This window comes from Salmo salar, chromosome 25, assembly GCF_965601325.2.
Source record: "Salmo salar chromosome 25, fSalSal1, whole genome shotgun sequence".
Classification (NCBI taxonomy): domain Eukaryota; kingdom Metazoa; phylum Chordata; class Actinopteri; order Salmoniformes; family Salmonidae; genus Salmo; species Salmo salar.
Window position 1 is genome coordinate 14,641,501 of NC_138315.1, and position 20,976 is coordinate 14,662,476.

Genomic DNA, 20,976 nt, shown 5'->3' on the forward strand with positions numbered 1-20,976 from the left:
TAAGGGAAATACCACTCTGGGAGTGGACAGAACCCTCCCATAGGGAGGTTAAGGGTACTATATTGAATGTTGACTCCCACTGCCAAGACACACACCCAAACTCTAAGTATTGTACCAGTAGCCTAATGACCATTGAGCTTAATGACCCATAACATGTCTTTCAAATGTTTTTCTTTACAACAGTATTTGAAAAGTCATCTATGAAGTTTAAGTTATAAGAACAGCACGTACATTATGCCAATTACCAGTGTATTGAGAAATAATATTGAAAAGTTCACACGCACATACACACCGTAATGGGGAGTAGTGAACTACATGTAGTTCAATTAGTAATTGAATTAGCTTGGTGGTAGTTGAACTAAATTCAAATCGTGGTAGTGTTTTCAGTAGTTAATTCCTTTTTGCCATGTAACTAGTGGAACTACACACTACTATTTTTGGCAAAAATAGTTGAAAAAATATGGGTAGGCAAGATTTCCTTTATTTTTCGCAATCAGACCTGCCTAATTTTCACAATGTTTGTGTTAACCGGCTAAATTACGCATTATGTAAACATTTGACTCCAGAGTGACGTGTTCTTGCAATTTGTAGTCTATGACATTTCACATTTGATCATTTTTCATGAAGTAGTTTGGATGGAGTGAACTACTTTTTCAAAGTAACTTTAGTTCAGTAAACTATATATTTCTTAAGGGTAGCTTTAGTGTAGCTTAGCTTCTTCCAGTGTGAAATAATTGGTAGCTTGGTAAACTATATCTTCAGAGTAGCTTCCCCAACACTGCATACACACACACACACTAATGGAAATTATATGCAGTGACTTTATGTTTTGTAAAGAGTTGATATTAAGAATATAGAATGAGTATTCCAACGGTAACGGTTTGGTTATTACTTTTTCATATATGCCTATTTCAACTAGAAGATGTAATAGAGGCCATTCCTGTAATGGAAAAAGTCACTTCCACAACACTGAGCTTGTGCTGTAGGCTAAGTACCAAGAAGGAGAGGAGAACAGACATGGTGAATTGTGTCACTTGTTGATCCTGCTTGACAAGACTCCTAACTGGGCACCGGAGTATTCCTTCTTCGAATGGCTACCGCGTCCACGTCTTTTCTTTACCCCCTCAAGCATCGAACACTTTATGAATACCATCTGCCAGGGTGACTTGGCAAGCAGGAATATGTTGGGATATGTCTCAGAGGGTCCAAAATGTTCGGTGAGTGGCACATTTTCAGTCATTACTTTTCTTCAGGCTAGAGGATAAAAACTCAAGCTTGGACTTTGATTCTAGTGTAAACGGTAACGTTAAACGTATGAGCCTGTCGTGTAATGCTCTTTACTGAGCCATCTGATAACTTATTCTGTAGCTTACAGTATGATACTTTGTAACAGATGCGCTATACCGGCTTTGTTTGAATATTTGACAATTCTGATCAACAGTTCGCTCTCTTATTGTATTATACATAACATTCACACGCTACATAATCTAGCATAGCTCACATTAGTATACATTTATGCTCACTTATTTCTGTAGGGTAGACCTATACCGCGTCTTATGTAGGCGACCTGTTATTCTTCTAAGTAGCCTGATTGGATGCGGTGCCTATGAGAGAGGTATAGGATACGTTCCTCCGCTATTTGTAACCCAGCAACAGTCTCAATGAATGGCTGGCTGAACAAATCCTATTATTTTAAGAATTGACACCATTATTAGATCAGACCTATCCCGCAGAGTCGACTATTTCCAATATTGCCTGAGACAAAGTGACTGCAAGATAACACTTTTTAATTTGGGGCACACGGAGAGGTCTAGCTTTGTAGCTGGAGTAAATCAAAGTGGTTTTTGCAACTGACACAAATAGACGCATACTTTATGTGCCAAATGACAAATTCATAATTTGTTCTCAGAATGCCTGCTGCTTTGCAATGTTTCACTCATTTAATAATTGCATGGCTTTGGGGTTTAACAGAAAGATCCGCTCTACTTACGCGTGCCAACTGAAAAGGGTTCCACCCTCTACCTGAAAGGAGCGCACCTGGATCCAACGAGACGGAAGTACTTTGTAGAGATTGAGAAACGCTCCACAACTGTATTGACTGTATTTTTTTGGGCAACAATTTATCTGGAAATCCGCATATTTTGAAGAGGATTTTCTTTTAGCGATAAGCTTGACATAAATGAATTGACTTTTTTTCATCAAGGGTTTGGATTGCAGATCCCATCCTTATTATGTAATGTCCAGGTAAGTCTCACATTATTTTCCCGAAAAGAATGTTAAACTGCAGCGCTATGACAAGTACATTTTATAGTAGCCTGATCTATCCTGTCATTTAGGAGACTACTGTACAGTAAAACGTTTCTCCGACTCTTTTAATGGACAAAGTATTGGAGCCAAACAATCACATATCTTGTTACTTTCCTGCTTTCATGTGTGGAAGTTCATAATTCAAATAGCATGTAACAGTTCATTCTGTTCTCAGCTTGGAAGAAAAACGTATTTTTTTTTCCATGCATGTGAAACTGAGTTATATGATCTTGCTTATTGCCTCTGTTTATTTGACACGTTTGTCAGATTCTTTCTAACTTACTTTTTAAGGTTACCTCCTTGCAACTGACTGTGTGTTCGGTGAAGTGCTGTCTCAAAGAAATCTACTCCACCCATCTCCAGAAGAATGAGTGGTCTCCGCAGAGTTCTCAGAAGGCGATTACACCCCTTGAAGCTGGTGATAGTGGCCTTTATTTTTGTCACATTTTTGTTCCTTATACAACGTGAGGTAGTAAGCCAAAGTCCCACACAAGAAGAGCCCTGGCTGAAGGAGATAGCTGTCAAGCGGGATGCCGTGCTGGGCATGGTGATGGGGGCCGTCAATAACTTCCGGGACGCCATGCCAAAGATGCAGATCAAAGCCCCAGTGCGTCAGCAGGAGACTGCAGGGGACTTCTCCTGTTTGTCAGGGACCTACACGGCTGCTGAGCTGAGGCCAGTCCTAGAGCGTCCACCTCAGGACCCCAATGACCCCGGAGCCTCTGGGAAGCCCTTTCACACAGACAAACTGAGCCCTGCTGAACAGAAGGAGAAGGATCGGGGAGAGGAGAAACACTGCTTTAACCTCTACGCCAGCGACCGCATCTCTCTCAGCCGTGACTTGGGCCCAGACACCAGACCACCAGAGTATGTTATTTCTCAATAATTAGCTAGCCATATTTGTGCTGTTATGGTAGCTTTCACAGTTGTTTCCATATACATGCTCTAAAATGTATTGCCGCAGTGCCGTATGCTTCAGTTCAAACCAACATGGCCATGTAAAAATGTCTAGTAAATCTTGGGGTCAGTGGCCCTGTTTATGATGGAAATTCTATCATTATAGGTTCTGTTGTAAACCATTCTAATATGAAGCGAACATCTCAAAGGAAGTTTCTCCTCATCACATAGCAGCTCCACCGTGTGGTGTTCAATAGAACCATTCCTCTGTAGAGGGATTCAGTTTCCATATATTTTTATGTCTTGTCTCAGTGGCTCAGTATGAAACCGAAGTCACATACTGAATGACCACAGAAGGAAGGAGAAAATAACATTATATAATGTGTCTCCAACGGACATGATGGTTTTAACCCAAACAAGTCTTTGATATTTTCTTTTAGTTATTGAGGAAAATTTCACTCCAACCACAGGCTGAGTTTTTCTGTCTGAAACATTGTTTCAGCATGTGTGCCCAGTAAATGTGACTGGGAGTTTTGTTTGGCTAAGTTAACAAGTCTGTCCATGTTTCTATTTTTAATGGGGTAATTTAGACAGATTCAGACTGTGTCTGATTTTGTTGGCATTTTCAAGGGAGTACCATATCCCAATGACACAACTGAAACATACATCCCTTAAGGAAGGACTTCAGATGTTTCAGCCACAGTCCTGCACTGAAAGCCCTCTCAGGGACCATAAAAGACACCACCTAATTTTTTTAATGGTTTTCTTTTGCAGATGTATCGAGCAAACATTCAAGCGTTGTCCCCCCTTGCTGACCACCAGCGTGATCATTGTGTTTCACAACGAAGGCTGGAGCACTCTGCTGAGGACGGTGTACAGCGTCCTTCACACCTCCCCTGCCATCTTCCTCAAGGAGATCATCCTGGTGGACGATGCCAGCGTGGACGGTAAGGAACTAACCAGCCGGCCAGGCAGATGGCAGGACCACCGTGTTCTCACTTTAATTTTAGTCAGGCAGCCTGTTAGGCGGCCCGCTGGTGTGCCATGAAATGTGCAGGCTGGCACCCTGGCTTCTTGTGAAGGGGGTTATAGCAGGAAGCAGCACTGCTAGTGAAGGCCTTCCTAAGAGGGGCTAGCTAGTCTGTGGAGAATTGAGTCAGAGTTTGCTCTTGTAAACAGGCGTCAGGCTGAGGGAAACAAGGCCGAGGGAAAATAGGATGGTCATTCCACCTCCAAAAAGCATAAGAAAGATGATTTTGACACCACCATCTTAGATTGTTCTGAAATCGTTTCTGTAATTATAAACCGATAGGATTAGCATATATGCAACATTATTTTGTTGAAATATAATTTGATCTCTGAGAAATGAAGCTAATTGATAACACCCAAATTTGCCATTTTAATTTAATTTATAGGATCCATATATAGTACCTAACATCCGATTTGGACCAAACTTTTTTCTTACAATGAGTTAGAAATGAAGCAGGCCTCCCGAATGACACAGCGTTTAAGGCACTGCTTGCAGTGCTTGAGGCATCACTACAGCCCCGGGTTCGATCCCAGGCCGTGTCACAGCCAGCCGTGCCCGGGAGACCCATGTGGCGGCACACATTTGGCCCAGAATCGTCCGGGTTAGGGGAGGGTTTGGCTGGCCGGGATTTCCTTGTCCTATCGCGCTCTAGCGACTCCTTGTGGCGGGCCCGGCACCTGCAAGCTGACTGTAGTTGCCAGCTGGACGGTGTTTCCTCCTACACATTGGTGCGGCTGGCTTCTGGGTTAAGCGAGCAGTGTGTCAAGAAGCAGTGCAGCTTGGCAGGGTTGTGTTTCGGAGGACACATGGCTCTTGACCTTCGCCTCTACCGAGTCCGTAGGGGAGTTGCAGCGATGGGACAAAACTGTAACTACGAGTTGGATACCATGAAATTGGGGAGAAAAATGGGTAAAAGTATGCTTTATTACAATTTTTATGAAGAAACTAAAGACATTTTCAAAAGCCACCCACACCCCCACCCCCACCGCCACACCCCATGCCAATCCCAATCCCAACAACAAGTGTATAGTATCACTTCTCTGTGTCTGACAAGTACTATGGAGCTGCAGCTCAGAGTATTGCTTTTTCATCCTATGTAATGTATTCTCAGTGAATTTGGTGAAAGTTTCTTTCCCCTGTTTAGTGAAATTAGTCATTGAAGTTGTTTGGTTTATGTCCCATCCTATATCCTGATATTGCCAGGTTCTGACCAGTAGATGGTGCTGTTCCTGCTATTAGGTCATTCTTTTTAAAGAATTATAGTACCTAACATCAGATTTGGACCAAACCATTTTCTAAAAATGAGAAAGACATGACATGAGAAATCCAAAGAAATGCTCTATAATTATTGAACTTTAAGTGAATCCTGTACATTTAAAATGGCAAATTTGTGTGCAATCAATTAGCTAAATTCTCAGATATCAAATTCTAGTTTAATAAAATGATGTTTCCAAAATGCTTATCTTGTCTGTTTCTGACTACAGAAACGATTTCCGAACAATCTGAGATGGTGGGTGTCATGGCTTGCTGATATGACATGGAACGACCCAGGATGTTTTGCTAAAGGAAGTAGTAAAATGTTAGTGAACCGGGAGAGATGGGTTAGTATGGGGACAACTGAGGGTTGTAAATAAGATTAGAGAGTACTGTACATGTGAGTGACGATAGCTGTGAATAGCAGTAGAAGGTGTATTCTTGGCAGTTATGGGTGGTAGGTTTGAAATAAAATAAAAATGGAGGGATTAGAAATTCTGCAAACCATTATTTTGATATAACCCCAAATCTATCTGCAATATTATACCTGTGATTCCCCGCAGGCAATGCAACCTCACTGAGTGACACTCAAAACCCTCTGTCATTTGTTGGGAATAGCCTGCTATTAGATGAAAGCCAGGCATCTCACTCACTCTTTCATTCACTCCGTTGAAGTGTAAGCTTCCTCACTGGGGGGCCAAGTTGAGGTAGAGGCCTACTCCCCCGGAAACAGTCACTGCACTGAGGTAGGAATTTTAGCAGAAGATGAAATGACCTGATCATTTCATTGTATTTTGCTTATTGGGTTTATTCTTACATTTTAAAGCTTTTTTTCTGTAGGTTGCTCTAGTAAGTCCTCTCGTATTGAACCTGATTGGCACTGTCCATTTATAGATTGGCAGTTCCACAGCTAATGCAGTTGGTTCATTTCCTTTCACAGATGCATTGAAGGAGGAGCTGGATGAGTATTTGAAGCGGCTGCACATTGTGCGCGTGGTACGTCAGCGGGAGAGAAAGGGCCTGATCACTGCTCGGCTGCTGGGAGCCTCTGTGGCCACTGGAGACATCCTCACCTTCCTTGACGCTCACTGTTAGTCCACACACGCACGGACACACCACAGCACGGACACAGCACTGACGTCAAACAGCTGAGTCATCAGGCTGGAACAACCAGAACAGCTCAGCCTTTTAGACATTTGTTAATCCACCTACACACTAAGACTCAGAATACTAGCAAAATTCACATGCTGTTTAGGGCATGGCAGTAATGCCACAACATATTATGGTTATTGGAATGTAACATATCTTCTATTTTTGTGGTGGCTGCTTCCAGGTGGCCTGGTAAAATATCAAATGAGTGTTACATTTATTTGTTCAGCTCACAGGTGATTTAATTTGTGGTATTTTAGGTATATTCTCAAAGTGATTGCTTTTATAGCACAGGCTTCTATGTTCTTTGTCGATAAAGTGTTTCACATTTAAAATGCAATGCTATTTAGTGGTTGTATTGTTCGGCTGATGGTGAATGCGTATCCAACAGGTGAATGCTTCAATGGCTGGCTGGAGCCTCTACTGGCCAGGATAGCAGAGAATTACACTGCGGTAGTGAGTCCTGACATTACAACCATTGACCTCAACACCTTTGAGTTTATGAAGCCCTCGCCATACGGACAGAACCACAACCGTGGTAACTTTGACTGGGGCCTGTCCTTTGGCTGGGAGAGTCTACCGGACCACGAAAAACAACGGAGAAAGGATGAGACTTATCCTATCAAGTGAGAAGAACTATGTGAATGCCTACTTTCAGGCATGCCAAACACGTGTATTCCTTGATAGGTGGTTGTGAATTGTCTATTCCTCAGCTGAGTGTAAAAAAAAAGATCTGGACCCTCTATTCAGTGGATTTCTTTTACTTCACAGGACACCAACTTTTGCTGGGGGACTCTTCTCTATCTCCAAGGACTACTTCTATCTTATCGGAAGCTATGATGAACAAATGGAAATCTGGGGAGGGGAGAATATCGAAATGTCTTTCAGAGTAAGAGAAGGATCACTTGCCTTTCTACATAGATAGATAGACAACAGCATGTATTAGGGTGTCATCAGTGCTATTGTAAGTGATTCATCCTGTCTTTATATTATGCAGCAGTACCGGTTACAGTATAGTCATCATGCCAAGTATTTCTAACAGTGCTGGGTGTGTTACCTCTGTCTGTCTGCCTGCCTGTCTGTAGGTGTGGCAGTGTGGGGGTCAGCTAGAAATAATCCCTTGCTCCATCGTGGGTCATGTGTTCCGCACCAAGAGTCCGCACACCTTCCCCAAGGGCACCCAGGTGATCGCACGCAACCAGGTGCGGCTGGCCGAGGTCTGGATGGACGACTACAAGGAAATCTTCTACCGACGCAACCAACAAGCTGCACAGCTGGCCAAAGACGTATGTGGTATTTCTGAGTGACATTGTTATATTTTTGTACATTTAAACCCAGATAGGCAGGCTGATAACCCCAGAAATAGGACAGGTGTTCTAAAACCGTGAATCCATCCCCTACAGCAGGGATGGGTAACTCGCGTCCGGTCCCCCTTTTGAAGGCCCTCGGGTGTGTGTGTGTGTGTGTGTGTGTGTGTGTGTGTGTGTGTGTGTGTGTGTGTGTGTGTGTGTGTGTGTGTGTGTGTGTGTGTGTGTGTGTGTGTGTGTGTGTGTGTGTGTGTGTGTGTGTGTAAATATATTTATTTACAGTATATCAAACATTAAGAATTAATATTGAGTTGCACCACCCCTGCTGTAGGGGTTGAGGTCAGGGCTCTGTGCAGGCCAGTCAACTTCTTCCACACTGATCTCGACAAACCATTTCTGTATGGACCTCGCTTGGTGCACAGGGGCATTGTCATGCTGAAACAGGAAAGGGCCTTCCCCAAACTGTTGCCACAAAGTTGGAAGCACAGAATTGTCTAGAATGTCATTGTAGGCTGTACTGTTAAGGGGCCTAGCCCGAACCATGAAAAACAGCCCCAGACTATTATTCCTCCGCCACCAAACTTTACAGTTGGCGCTAAGCATTCGGGCAGATAGCTTTCTCCTGGCATCCGCCAAATCCAGATTAGTCCGTCTGACTGCCAGATGGTGAAGCGTGATTCATCACTCCAGAGAACGAGAGCTTTACACCACTCAAGCCGATGTTTGACATTACGCATGGTGATCTTAGGCTTCGGCTGCTCGGCCATGGAAACCCATTTCATGAAGCTACCGATGAACAGTTGCTGATGTTGCTTCCAGAGGCAGTTTGGAACTCGGTAGTGAGTGTTGCAACTGAGGACAAAAGATTTATATGCGCTTCGCACTTGGCGGTCCCATTCTGTGAACTTGTGTGGCTTACCACTTCGCCGCTGAGCCGTTGTTGCTCCTAGACGTTTCCACTTCACAATAACAGCACTTACAGTTGAACGGGGCAACTCTAGCAGGGCAGAATTTGACAAACTGATATCTTGATATGGTGGCATCCTATGATTGTGACACGTTGAAAGTCACTGCCAGTGTTTGTCTATGGAGATTGCATGGCTTGGTGCTTGATTTTATACACCTGTCAGCAACGGGTGTGGCTGAAATAGTCAAATCCACTCATTTGAAGGGGTGTCCACATACTTTTATACATATAGTGTGTGATATATATATATGTATGTATGTATGTATGTATGTATGTATGTATGTATGTATGTATGTATGTATGTATGTATGTATGTATGTATGTATGTATGTGTATGTATAAATATATAAATGACTGAACAACTTACGAGAGTTAGAATAGTTAGAATAGTAGAATACACAAGATGCAATTTTGAAATTTGGTTGTGCAACAGCAGTTTTTATCTTGTTATATCAGTCTCTGATAGTCTGTCAATTAGTCCATGTCAGCAAACATTTTGTAGATTGGAAGGTTAGTTTAGCGGACAGCTATCTAAACTTGTTACTTGTTTTCATGGTCGAATTACCGGCCAGGTGGCCCCCATTGATTTTGTTAGTCAGTCTCACTCAGATATCATGTTAAACACTGCTAACATTTCTCTCCACCCTATGGGAAAATGTATAGAATTGCAGCAAACTTGCTTTAAAACGGCAACATTTTCTCTACACTCCATGGCAAAATACGTAGAATTGCACGAAATCATTTACATTTTTATCTCAGTTTAGATTTTTGTTGTGGGCCCCACCGCCATCAAAGTTGCCCACACCTGCCCAACACCCAACAGTAATGTTTTAACAGTAGCCGTTTGTTCTGCACATACTAATGTTCTCATTCTGACTGCAGACTAGTTATTAACATTATTATAAGCCTTCCTCCCCTCGGCAGCCTCCTGTGCCACACTCTGGGCCTAGGCCGTCTGTTGGTTATGTATAGTCTGGACAAAGTCTGAACAAGGTCACATATGCAAACACATTCTCCAGAGGGGAACATCAGTTTTGATGTCCATGGTACAGTATGTACAATACTAAAATTAGCCCAGTATGAGATGTGAAATAAGAAGAATTGACTAGTATCCTTTGTGACTAAGAGAAATCCATTTGAGGAAAACCTTCTGTGCTCAAGGCTATTAGTAGTTTATAGTTGTTCAAATCAAATCAAATGTATTTATATAGCCCTTCTTACATCAGCTGATATCTCAAAGTGCTGTACAGAAACCCAGCCTAAAACCCCAAACAGCAAGCAATGCAGGTGTAGAAGCACGGTGGCTAGGAAAAACTCCCTAGAAAGGCCAAAACCTAGGAAGAAACCTAGAGAGGAACCAGGCTATGAGGGGTGGCCAGTCCTCTTCTGGCTGTGCCGGGTGGAGATTATAACAGAACATGGCCAAGATGTTCAAATGTTCATAAATGACCAGCATGGTCAAATAATAATAATCACAGTAGTTGTCGAGGGTGCAACAAGCCAGCACCTCAAGAGTAAATGTCAGTTGGCTTTTCATAGCCGATCATTGAGAGTATCTCTACCGCTCCTGCTGTCTCTAGAGAGTTGAAAACAGCAGGTCTGGGACAGGTAGCACGTCCGGTGAACAGGTCAGGGTTCCATAGCCCGCAGGCAGAACAGTTGAAACTGGAGCAGCAGCATGGCCAGGTGGACTGGGGACAGCAAGGAGTCATCATGCCAGGTAGTCCTGAGGCATGGTCCTAGGGCTCAGGTCCTCCGAGAGAGAGAAAGAAAGAAGGAGAGAAAGAGAGAATTAGAGAGAGCATACTTAAATTCACACAGGACACCGGATAAGACAGGAGAAATACTCCAGATATAACCGACTGACCCTAGCCCCCTGACACATAAACTACTGCAGCATAAATACTGGAGGCTGAGACAGGAGGGGTCAGGAGACACTGTGGATATAACCCCACCCACTTTGCCAAAGCACAGCCCACACACCACTAGAGGGATATCTTCAAACACCAACTTACCATCCTGATACAAGGCCGAGTATAGCCCACAAAGATCTCCGCCACAGCACAACCCAAGGGGGGGCGCCAACCAAGACAGGAAGACCACGTCAATGACTCAACCCACACAAGCGACACACCCCTCCTAGGGACGGCATGGAAGAACACCAATAAGCCAGTGACTCAGCCCCTGTAATAGGGTTAGAGGCAGAGAATCCCAGTGGAGAGAGGGGAACTGGCCAAGCAGAGACAGCAAGGGCGGTTTGTTGCTCCAGAGCCTTTCCGTTCACCTTCACACTCCTGGGCCAGACTACACTCAATCATAGGACCTACTGAAGAGATGAGTCTTCAGTAAAGACTTAAAGGCATCTCTCACATGGGTAGGCAGACCATTCCATAAAAATTTAGCTTTATAGGAGAAAGCCCTGCCTCCAGCTGTTTGCTTAGAAATTCTAGGGACAATTAGGAGGCCTGCGTCTTGTGACCGTAGCGTACGTGTAGGTATGTAGCCCATGTAATGCTCTGTAGTTTAGCAGTAAAACCTTGAAATCAGCCCTTGCCTTAACAGGAAGCCAGTGTAGGGAGGCTAGCACTGGAGTATTATGATCAAATTTTTGGGTTCTAGTCAGGATTCTAGCAGCCGCATTTAGCACTAACTGAAGTTTATTTAGTGCTTTATCCGGGTAGCCGGAAAGTAGAGCTTTGCAGTAGTCCAAACTAGAAGTAACAAAAGCATGGATTAATTTTTCTGCATCATTTTTGGACAGAAAGTTTCTGATTTTTGCAATGTTATGTAAATGAAAAAAAGCTGTCCTTGAAACAGTCTTGATATGTTCTTCAAAAGAGAGATCAGGGTCCAGAGTAACGCCGAGGTCCTTCACAGTTTTATTTGAGACGACTGTACAATGGAGCAGTCTTTGGCTATGCCGGATTAAGTGATATGACATGCTATTCTATAAAATCCTTTCTCTGTAATTAATATTACCTGATTGAGCTAATCATGTAAATGTAATTAACTAGAAAGTCGGGGGACCACGAAAGAGTGTTTATAGAGCTGTTATCATCCGAATAAACTCTGAAAGACCTAGTAATATTTTACATCAATAGCAGTCAATATTTATCGTTACCTTATTTCAGTCTCATCTGAAAGTTGTAAATTCTTGGTTATCTTCACGAACCCTGGCTAACAAGTTGAATCATCAATACAAAATTGGGTTTCATTATTTATTTACTAAATACCTAACTAATCACACAGAATTACATATACACAGAATGCAAATTATGTCATACAGAAAACATCCCTTGTGGACGGAACCTGTATGATGGCTTGTTACACAAAGAGAGGGGGTTGGGCTTGAATGAAAGAGCGGGAGACTGAGGAACAAAGGGAGAAGCTAAGCTTTCATAAATACAGTATCTTATGCATTCTAAATTACCGCCCATTTGGAAAAGGAAAATGCAATAAATATTTACTCTGAGCTGCGCTTCGGTACGTTGGTCATAGATGCTGGCCGTGTTGGCCAACAGAGATCTTCCTGTCCTCGGAAGAATGTCTCTGGTGGAAAATTGGATACGTTGTAGTATCTTCGTTGTGTGTTAGACTGGATATGTCGTCCGTCCTTTCCTAGCCCACGTTTACAGCTGCTGTTGCTAACTCAACGGCTAGGAGGTCTCACTTCTTTAGTGAATAAGAGTTCAAAGTTCATACCATTCACAACCAAAGCTCACGCTGAGGTTGGCTTAGTTCTGTAGTTGACGTGTTAGTCCTTTAACGTATGGACCGTCGTCCTATCGTCCTCGGAACAGGAGGTTACATTTTTGTCAAGGGCTTATATAGTGGAGGGAGAGAAGGGTGTGTTTCATAGTTTATAACCCATGTCTCTTCACAGGGGCGGGCCACTGATTGAGCAGGGCTCTAAACTTATGAAAACCCAATTCTCTCATTTGGAAGCTAAAATTACATTTAATCTTATCACAAATAGTTTCATATTCAAACATTTAATTTGCACAACAATTCCATGTGAATCTGATAACTAGAATGTGTAGACTTTCCCAGATACAGTTTGTGTCGTCCTGTCATCAGTCATAATGTCTCAGATGACCACCGAACAGACATCATATACATTAAGGACCAATGCATATTTTCAACTGGTTCTATTACCGAAATATGGTTCCTTTCCCCCCACTTGTTTGATGTTCCCAGACTCTCTATGTTTAACAAAGGCTATTCAGGAGTCCTTCAGTAGAGTCAGAGAGAGAGGGAAGGGAGAAAGGTATATATGGGGGGGTCATAAACCTTACCCACAGGCCAACGTCATGACAACAACCATCAAAATGAATTGTCAGATTCAACAGAAGATCTCTTTGTTTCTTGGGACCTAGAACAAGCAAGTTGTTAACAGGCAGGAAGTCTCTAATAGCTTCATGGAGCACAGCTACAGCAGTTATCAGCACACACTGCTGTTTACATCATCTGCGTCATTGTCTCTCTCAAGTGCTCTCGTTACTGAAGGCCTGTCTGGAGAAGCTTTCTCAGTTCCTTGAAATACTCTGCGTTTGTACTGTGGGTGAATCAATAACTGAGTAATGTCTGCTCTGCACTCTTTTGAAACGTTGAACGCTGGGTTGATTCCATTAATGAATTTAAATGAAGCAAAGAGAAGGAAAAAGGCAGACATTTCTGGACTAGAGGGTTCATCATTTGCAGTGGTATTTCAGCTAAGTTGTCTTATGTACAGATTTAGGATCTTAATTTGAACCAGTTTGCTACATCAGGAAAATAATTCTACAGCAACAGGAAATGTGAATGATGTGGATTATACTTCATAGACATTTTTGAAGGGGTTGATACATTTTTCGGGAGGGAAAATCAAGTCTGAAATTTCAAAGTGGAAATTACGAAGTTCAGAAGCCTTTTTAATCTTCAAATACAACGGGATGATCAAATTAAGATTCTACATCTGTATGTGTACAAAATATTTTTGGTGCGTGCCAATTACTTGAAACGGGATTGGGTAGACTGAAACTCTGCCATACATGGTGCTGTCTTTCGAGCCGTCACCCATCAAATCAATCAATCTATCAATCAAACTTTATTTGTCACATGCGCCGAATACAAGTGTAGACCTTAACGTGAAATGCTTACATACAAGCACTTAACCAACAGTGCAGTTCAAGAAGAGTTAAGAAAATATTTACCAAATAAACTAAAGTAAAGATTTTTTAAATAATAATAATAATAATAATAAATAAAAACATAAAAATTAAATATAGAAAAAATACATTAAAAAAGTAACACAATTACAATAATGATGCTATTTACAGGAGGTACCGGTACCGAGTCAGTGTGCAGGGGTACAGGTTATTTGAGGTAATTTTTACATGTACAGTTGAAGTCGGAAGTTTACATACATTTAGGTTGGAGTCATTAAAACTCGTTTTTCAACCACTCTACAAATTTCTTGTTAACAAACTATAGTTTTGGCAAGTCAGTTAGGACATCTACTGTGTGCATGACACAAGTAATTTTTCCAGCAGTTGTTTACAGACAGATTATTTGACTTATAATTCATTGTATCACAATTACAGTGGGTCAGTAAGTTTATATACACTAAGTTGACTGTGCCTTTAAACAGCTTGGAAAATTCCAGAAAATGATGTCATGGCTTTAGAAGCTTCTGATAGGCTAATTGACATCATTTGAGTCAATTGGAGGTGCACCTGTGGATGTATTTCAAGGCCTACCTTCAAATTCAGTGCCTCTTTGCTTGACATCATGGGAAAATCAAAATAAATCAGCCAAGACCACAGAAATAAAATTGTAGACCTCCACAAGTCTGGTTCATCCTTGGGAGTCATTTCTAAATGCCTGAAGGTGCCACGTTCATCTGTACAAACAATAGTATGCAAGTTTAAACTCCATGGGACCACGCAGCCATCATACCGCTCAGGAAGGAGACGTGTTCTGTCTCCTAGAGATGAACGTACTTTGGTGCAAAAAGTGCAAATCAATCCCAAAACAACAGCAAAGGACCTTGTGAAGATGCTGGAGTAAACAGGTACAAAAGTATCTATATCCACAGTATATCGTCATAACCTGAAAGGCCGCTCAGCGAGGAAGAAGCCACTGCTCCAAAACCGCCATAAAAAAGCCAGACTACGGTTTGCAACTGCACATGGGGACAAAGATTGTACTTTTTGGAGAAATGTCCTCTGGTCCGATGAAACAAAAATAGAACTGTTTGGCCATAATGACCATTGTTATGTTTGGAGGAAAGAGGGGGAGGCTTGCATGCCGAAGAACACCATCCCAACCGTGAAGTACGGGAGTGGCAGCATCATGTTGTGGGGGTGCTTTGCTGCAGGAGGGACTGGTGCACTTCACAAAATAGATGGCATCATGAGGAGAGGAAAATGATGTTGATATTTTGAAGCAACATCTCAAGACATCAGTCAGGAAGTTAAAGCTTGGTCGCAAATGGGTCTTCCAAATTGACAATGACCCACTTCCAAAGTTGTGGCTTAAGGACAGCAATGTCAAGTTATTGGAGTGGCCATCACGAAGCCCTGACCTCAATCCTATTGAAAATCTGTTGGCAGAACTGAATAGGCGTGTGCGAGCAAGGAGGCCTACAAAGCTGACTCAGTTACACCAGCTCTGTCAGGAGGAATGGGCCAAAATTCACCCAACGTATAGTGGGAAGCTTGTGGAAAGCTACCTGAAACGTTTGACTCAAGTTAAACAATTTAAATAGGCAACGCTATGAAATACTAATTGAGTGTTTGTAAACTTCTGACCCACTGGGAATGTGATGAAAGAAATAAAATCTCAAATAAATCATTCTCTCAACTATTATTCTGACATTCCATATTCTTAAAATAAAGTGCTGATCCTAACTGACCTAAGACAGGGAATTCTTACTAGGATTAAATGTCAGGAATTGTGAAAAACTGAGTTTAAATGTATTTGGCTAAGGTGTATGTAAACCTCTGACTTCAACTGTAGGTAGGGGTGAAGTGACTATGCATAGATAATAAAAAGCGAGCAGCAGTGTACAAACAAATGGATGGGGGGGGGTCAATGTAATAGTCAGGGTGGACATTTGATTAATTATTCAGCAGTCTTATGGCTTGGGGGTAGAAGCTGTTAAGGAGCCTTTTGGTCCTTGACTTGGCGCTCCGGTACCGGTGAGTGGAGTCTGACAATTTTGTGGCTTTCCTCTGACACCGCCTATTATATAGGTCCTGGATGGCAGGAAGCTTGGCCCCAGTGATGTATTGGGCCATACGCACTACCCTCTGTAGTGCCTTGCGGTCTAATGCCGAGCAGTTGCCATACCAGGCGGTGATGCAACCGGTCAGGATGCTCTTGATTGTGCAGCTGTAGAACCTTTTGAGGATCTGGGGACCCATGACAAATATTTTCAGTCTCCTGAGGGGGAAAGGTTTTGTCGTGCCTTCTTCACGACTGTCTTGGTGTGTTTGGACCATGATAGTTCTTTGGTGATGTGGACACTAAGGAACTTGAAACTCTTGACCTGCTCCCCTACAGCCCCATTGATGTTAATGGGGGCCTGTTCAGACCGCCTTTTCCTGTAGTCCACGATCAGCTCCTTTGTCTTGCTCACATTGAGGGAGAGGTTGTTGTCCTGGCACCAATCTGCCAGGTCTCTGACCTCCTCCCTATAGGCTGTCCCATCGTTGTCGGTGATCAGGCCTACCACTGTTGTGTCGTCAGCAAACTTAATGATGGTGTTGGAGTCGTGTTTGGCCACACAGTCGTGGGTGAACAGGGAGTACATGAGGGGACTAAGTACACACCCCTGAGGGACCCCATTGTTGAGGATCAATGTGGCAGACGTGTTGTTACCTACCCTTACCACCTTGGGGTGGTCCATCAGGAAGTCCAGGATCCAGTTGCAGAGGGAGGTGTTTATTCCCAGGGTCCTTAGCTTAGTGAAGAACTTCGTGGGCACTATGGTGTTGAAAGCTGAGCTGTAGTCAATGAACAGCATTCTCACATGGGTGTTCCTTTTGTCCAGGTGGGAAAGGGCAGTGTGTAGTGTGATTGAGATTGCGTCATCTGTGGATCTGTTGGGGTGGTATGCGAATTGGTATGCGAATGGTGTCCGGGAGGATGCTGTTGTGAGCCATGACCAGCCTTTCAAAGCACTTCATGGCTACCGACGTGAGTGCTACAGGGAGGTAATCATTTAGGCAGGTTACCTTCCCTACCTTGGGCACAGGGACTATGGTGGTCTGCTTGAAACATGTTGGTATTGCAGACTCAGTCAGGGAGAGGTTGAAACTGTTAGTGAAGACACTTGCCAGTTGGTCTGCGCATGCTTTGAGTACACGTCCTGGTAATCCATCTGGCCCTGCGGCTTTGTGAATGTTCGCCTGTTTAAAGGTCTTGCTCACATTGGCTACTGAGAGCGTTATCACACAGTCATCCAGAACAGCTGGTGCTTTCGTGCATGCTTCAGTGTTGCTTGCCTCGAAGTGAGCATAAAAGGCATTTAGCTCGTCTGGTAGGCTCATGTCACTGGGGAGCTCGTGGCTGGGTTTTCCTTTGTAGTCCGTAATAGTTTTCAAGCCCTGCCACACCCGATGAGCGTCAGAGCCGGTGTAGTTGGATTCAATCTTAATCCTGTATTGACACTTGCTTGTTTGATTGTTCGTCTGAGGGCATAGCGGGATTTCTTATAAGCGTCCGGATTAGTGTCCCGCTCCTTGAAAGCGGCAGCTCTAGCCTTTAGCGTCGTTGATGCACTTATTGATGAAGCCGATGACTGAGGTTGTATAATCCTCAATGCCATTGGACGAATCCCGGAACATATTCCAGTCTGTGCTAGCAAAACAGTCCTGTAGTGTAGGATCCGTGTCATCTGACCAATTTCGTAATTGGCGAGTCACTGGTTCTTCCTGCTTTAGTTTTTGCTTGTAAGCAGGAATCAGGAGGATAGCATTATGGTCAGATTTTCCAAATGGAGGGCGGGGGAGAGCTTTGTTTGCATCTCTTTGTGTGGAGTGAAGGTGGTCTAGAGTTTTTTTATTTTCCTCTGGTTGCACATGTGACATGCTGATAAAAATGTAGTAAAACTGATTTAAGTTTGCCTGCATTACAGTTCCCGGCCACAAGGAGCGCCGCTTCTGGATGAGCATTTCTTGTTTGCTTATGGCCTTATAGAGTTGGTTGAGTTCGGTCCTAGTGCCAGCATCTGTCTGTGGTGGAAAGTAGAGGGCTACAAATAGTATACATAGTGTGGTCTACAGCTTATCATAAGGTACTCTAACTCAGGCGAGCAATACCCAGAGACTTCTTTAATTAATATTAGACATCGCGCACCAACTGTTATTGACAAAAAGACACATACCCCCACCACTCGTCTTACCAGACGTAGCTTCTCTGTTCTGCCAGTGCATTGAAAATCCTGCCAGCTATATATTATCTGTGTCGTTGTTCAGCCACGCCCTGGTGAAACATAAGATATTACAGTTCCTAATGTCCTGTTGGTAGGATAATCGTAATCATAGGTCATCAATTTTATTTTCCAATGATTGCATGTTAGCGAAGTAGGATGGATGGCAGTGGGAGTTTACTCTCTCACCTACGGATTCTCAGAAGGCAGCCCGATCTGCATCCTCTTTTCCCCCGTCTTTTCTTCATGCAAATGGTGGGGATCTGGGCCTGTTCCCGGGAGAGCAGTATATCCTTCTCGTCGGACTCGTTAAAGGAAAACGTTTCTTCCAGTTTGTGGTGAGTAATCGCAGTTCTGATGTCCAGAAGTTATTTTCGGTCATAAGAGACGGTAGCAGCAACAAATTTATACAGAATAAGTAAAAAAATAAGTTCCTAACAACACAAAAATACGAACAAATTAGCACAACTGGTTAGGAGCATGTAAGACGTCTGCCATCCTCTTCGACGCCATCTTCAACCACAGAGCTCCACCGCTAGACGGGCTGTGGGGAAGTGGTAATGGAGGCTTCCCTCCCAGTTCAAAGCCTGGGCAGTGTGAGTAATTAAGAAAGTTCCCCCCTCTTTAATGGCTGCTGCCTGGAATTATTTCCACAGAGGGCCTTCGGAGACGTCGCGCAGCGCATGGACCTCCGGGAGCGGCTGCAGTGCAAGAGCTTCTCCTGGTATTTGAAGAACGTGTATCCAGAGGTCTTCATGCCCGATCTCAACCCACTCCACTTTGGCTCGGTAAGCCCCCACGTCATTATCCCCTCTCCTTGGCTCTTTCCTGACCACAGAGAGCTACAGTATGTCTGGCCACAGTGGGTTTCCATTTAGCAGCTCCAGAGGGCTCAGAGGAGGGCTCCAGCCCAGGCCAGGGGAGTGAGCAGCTTCGCACCACTTAAGGTAGACGCAGCTGGGCTTGTTTGAACAGCTTGTGTGTTTCACTGAAATCCCTTTCCTTGTGCCTCCAGGTGAAGAATGTAGGAAAAGACTCGTGTCTGGATGCAGGGGAGAACAACGAGGGAGGGAAGCGGCTGATCTTGTATCCATGCCACGGACTCGGAGGAAACCAGGTCAGAGGGAAGGGAATAAAGTGACTGGGTTCAGTCATGAAGGAAATAAGTACTTTGTCTGTCACTTTCGAAATCAAGAGGATGACTTATCGTGCTCTTTGTGATCCCCCAGTATTTTGAGTACTCGACCCATCACGAGATCCGGCACAATATTCAGAAGGAGCTGTGTTTGCATGGGACGGAGGCAGCCGTGAAGCTGGAAGACTGCCAGTATAAAGGCCGCATCACATTTGTAGGAGCAGAACAGAAGTGGGAGTTAAGGGAGGTGAGACCAAAGACCCACATCTCTATTCTAATGGGCTCAGTCAAGATTTCTACTTGAAATCCTGGGGTTCATCCTTTTGACTGTGAAATAATACCAAATTGTTGGGGATGTTGATGCCTGGTTCTCTTTCATTATCTTCACCATAAAAGTGGATGTTAGTTATTTCCTACTGAGGATGTTGGTGACTAATCTGTGTGTCTTCTCTTTGCGTAGAACCAGTTATTCTTCATCCCAGGATGGAATCAGTGTCTGAGTGCCCGACATGAGCACCCCTCCTTGGTTGCATGTAACCCCTCAGACAGATACCAACTGTGGCTCTTTGTCTGAGGACATGACCTCATGACCACACATGGACCTCGGCACTAGTGATGACGTGTGCCTGGGCATTCTAGGACCATTAGAACAAGTAGCAATTGGCGTGCATTTTTAAATGTATTATCAAATTGAATGTGTATTTATTTTTATACGTAGAAGAACTGCTGCTGGAAAGTTGGGGATTTTGAGGAGAATATGCAACCTCGGGAAGGAAGCATTCAAACTGATACTGAAGACTGTAAAAGGAACACACTTTTTTTTATCATGATTTGGGTTAAGGGATTATTTTTCTAATGCTATTCAAGCAAAACACTGTTTGTGGATTGATGGCACTACCTGGGACTGAAATGAGTGACTTTGGATGGGTACTTAATGAAGAGAGATTTCCACTATTATCTTTTCTTTTTCTCTTTTGTTTCTGTCTTACTCCAGAGGGAAATCAAAGTTCCATTTTATTTTATTTAATTACAAAGGCTTGTTCTTTATTGCCTACACTGAATAATTTATTAATACAGTAGATATGTGAAAACCAACAACAAAATGGAATCTCAAACAATGCAATAGTGCACGTGCCTCTTGCATAAACAGAATAACTAAGATTGTATGCACCAAAGACTCGTCAAGGGTTACTTTTCTATTAAAATAAATGTTTGCATTATAGGTTTTTCAATATCTACCACTACTGCCTCTTTTTGTTATGCAAAGTAATTATATCAGGAAGGTACTAGACATGCATTCTCCCTTACCACCGCTAGAGGGTCTGATTCCCCTCTCACCCAGCTGGTTTTCCTCACAAGCCGATTGAGAACGATATCAACGCGCTGCCCATACAGTGCCTCTGGTTATCTTATGTATATACTTTATGAACAGCTCATTTTGATTAAATGTAAATTCTCCGAAGCTGCATTTCAACCAAGGCCTTGAGTTGTGTGGTACTGTTATATTTGGCATCC

The 20,976-nt window shown here is 43.2% G+C and overlaps 1 protein-coding gene across 2 annotated transcripts; it reads left to right on the plus strand.

Moving 5' to 3' along the window:
• The first annotated feature begins 822 nt into the window (after window positions 1-822).
• LOC106586200 (polypeptide N-acetylgalactosaminyltransferase 3) lies at window positions 823-20,695 on the plus strand. 2 transcript variants are annotated; one of them, XM_014173206.3, is made up of 12 exons: window positions 823-1,217; window positions 1,972-2,244; window positions 2,599-3,174; window positions 3,979-4,151; window positions 6,429-6,578; window positions 7,029-7,263; window positions 7,409-7,526; window positions 7,723-7,923; window positions 18,983-19,114; window positions 19,342-19,443; window positions 19,556-19,708; window positions 19,922-20,695. In XM_014173206.3, the coding sequence occupies exons 3-12, from the start codon at window positions 2,675-2,677 to the stop codon at window positions 20,033-20,035; spliced, it is 1,878 nt and encodes a 625-aa protein (XP_014028681.1). In that variant the 5' UTR covers window positions 823-1,217; window positions 1,972-2,244; window positions 2,599-2,674; the 3' UTR covers window positions 20,036-20,695. The 2 variants fall into 2 exon arrangements, with proteins under 2 accessions (XP_014028681.1, XP_014028680.1); XM_014173205.3 differs by lacking the exon at window positions 823-1,217 and having other exon boundaries at window positions 1,260-2,244.
• The last annotated feature ends 281 nt before the right edge of the window (window positions 20,696-20,976 follow it).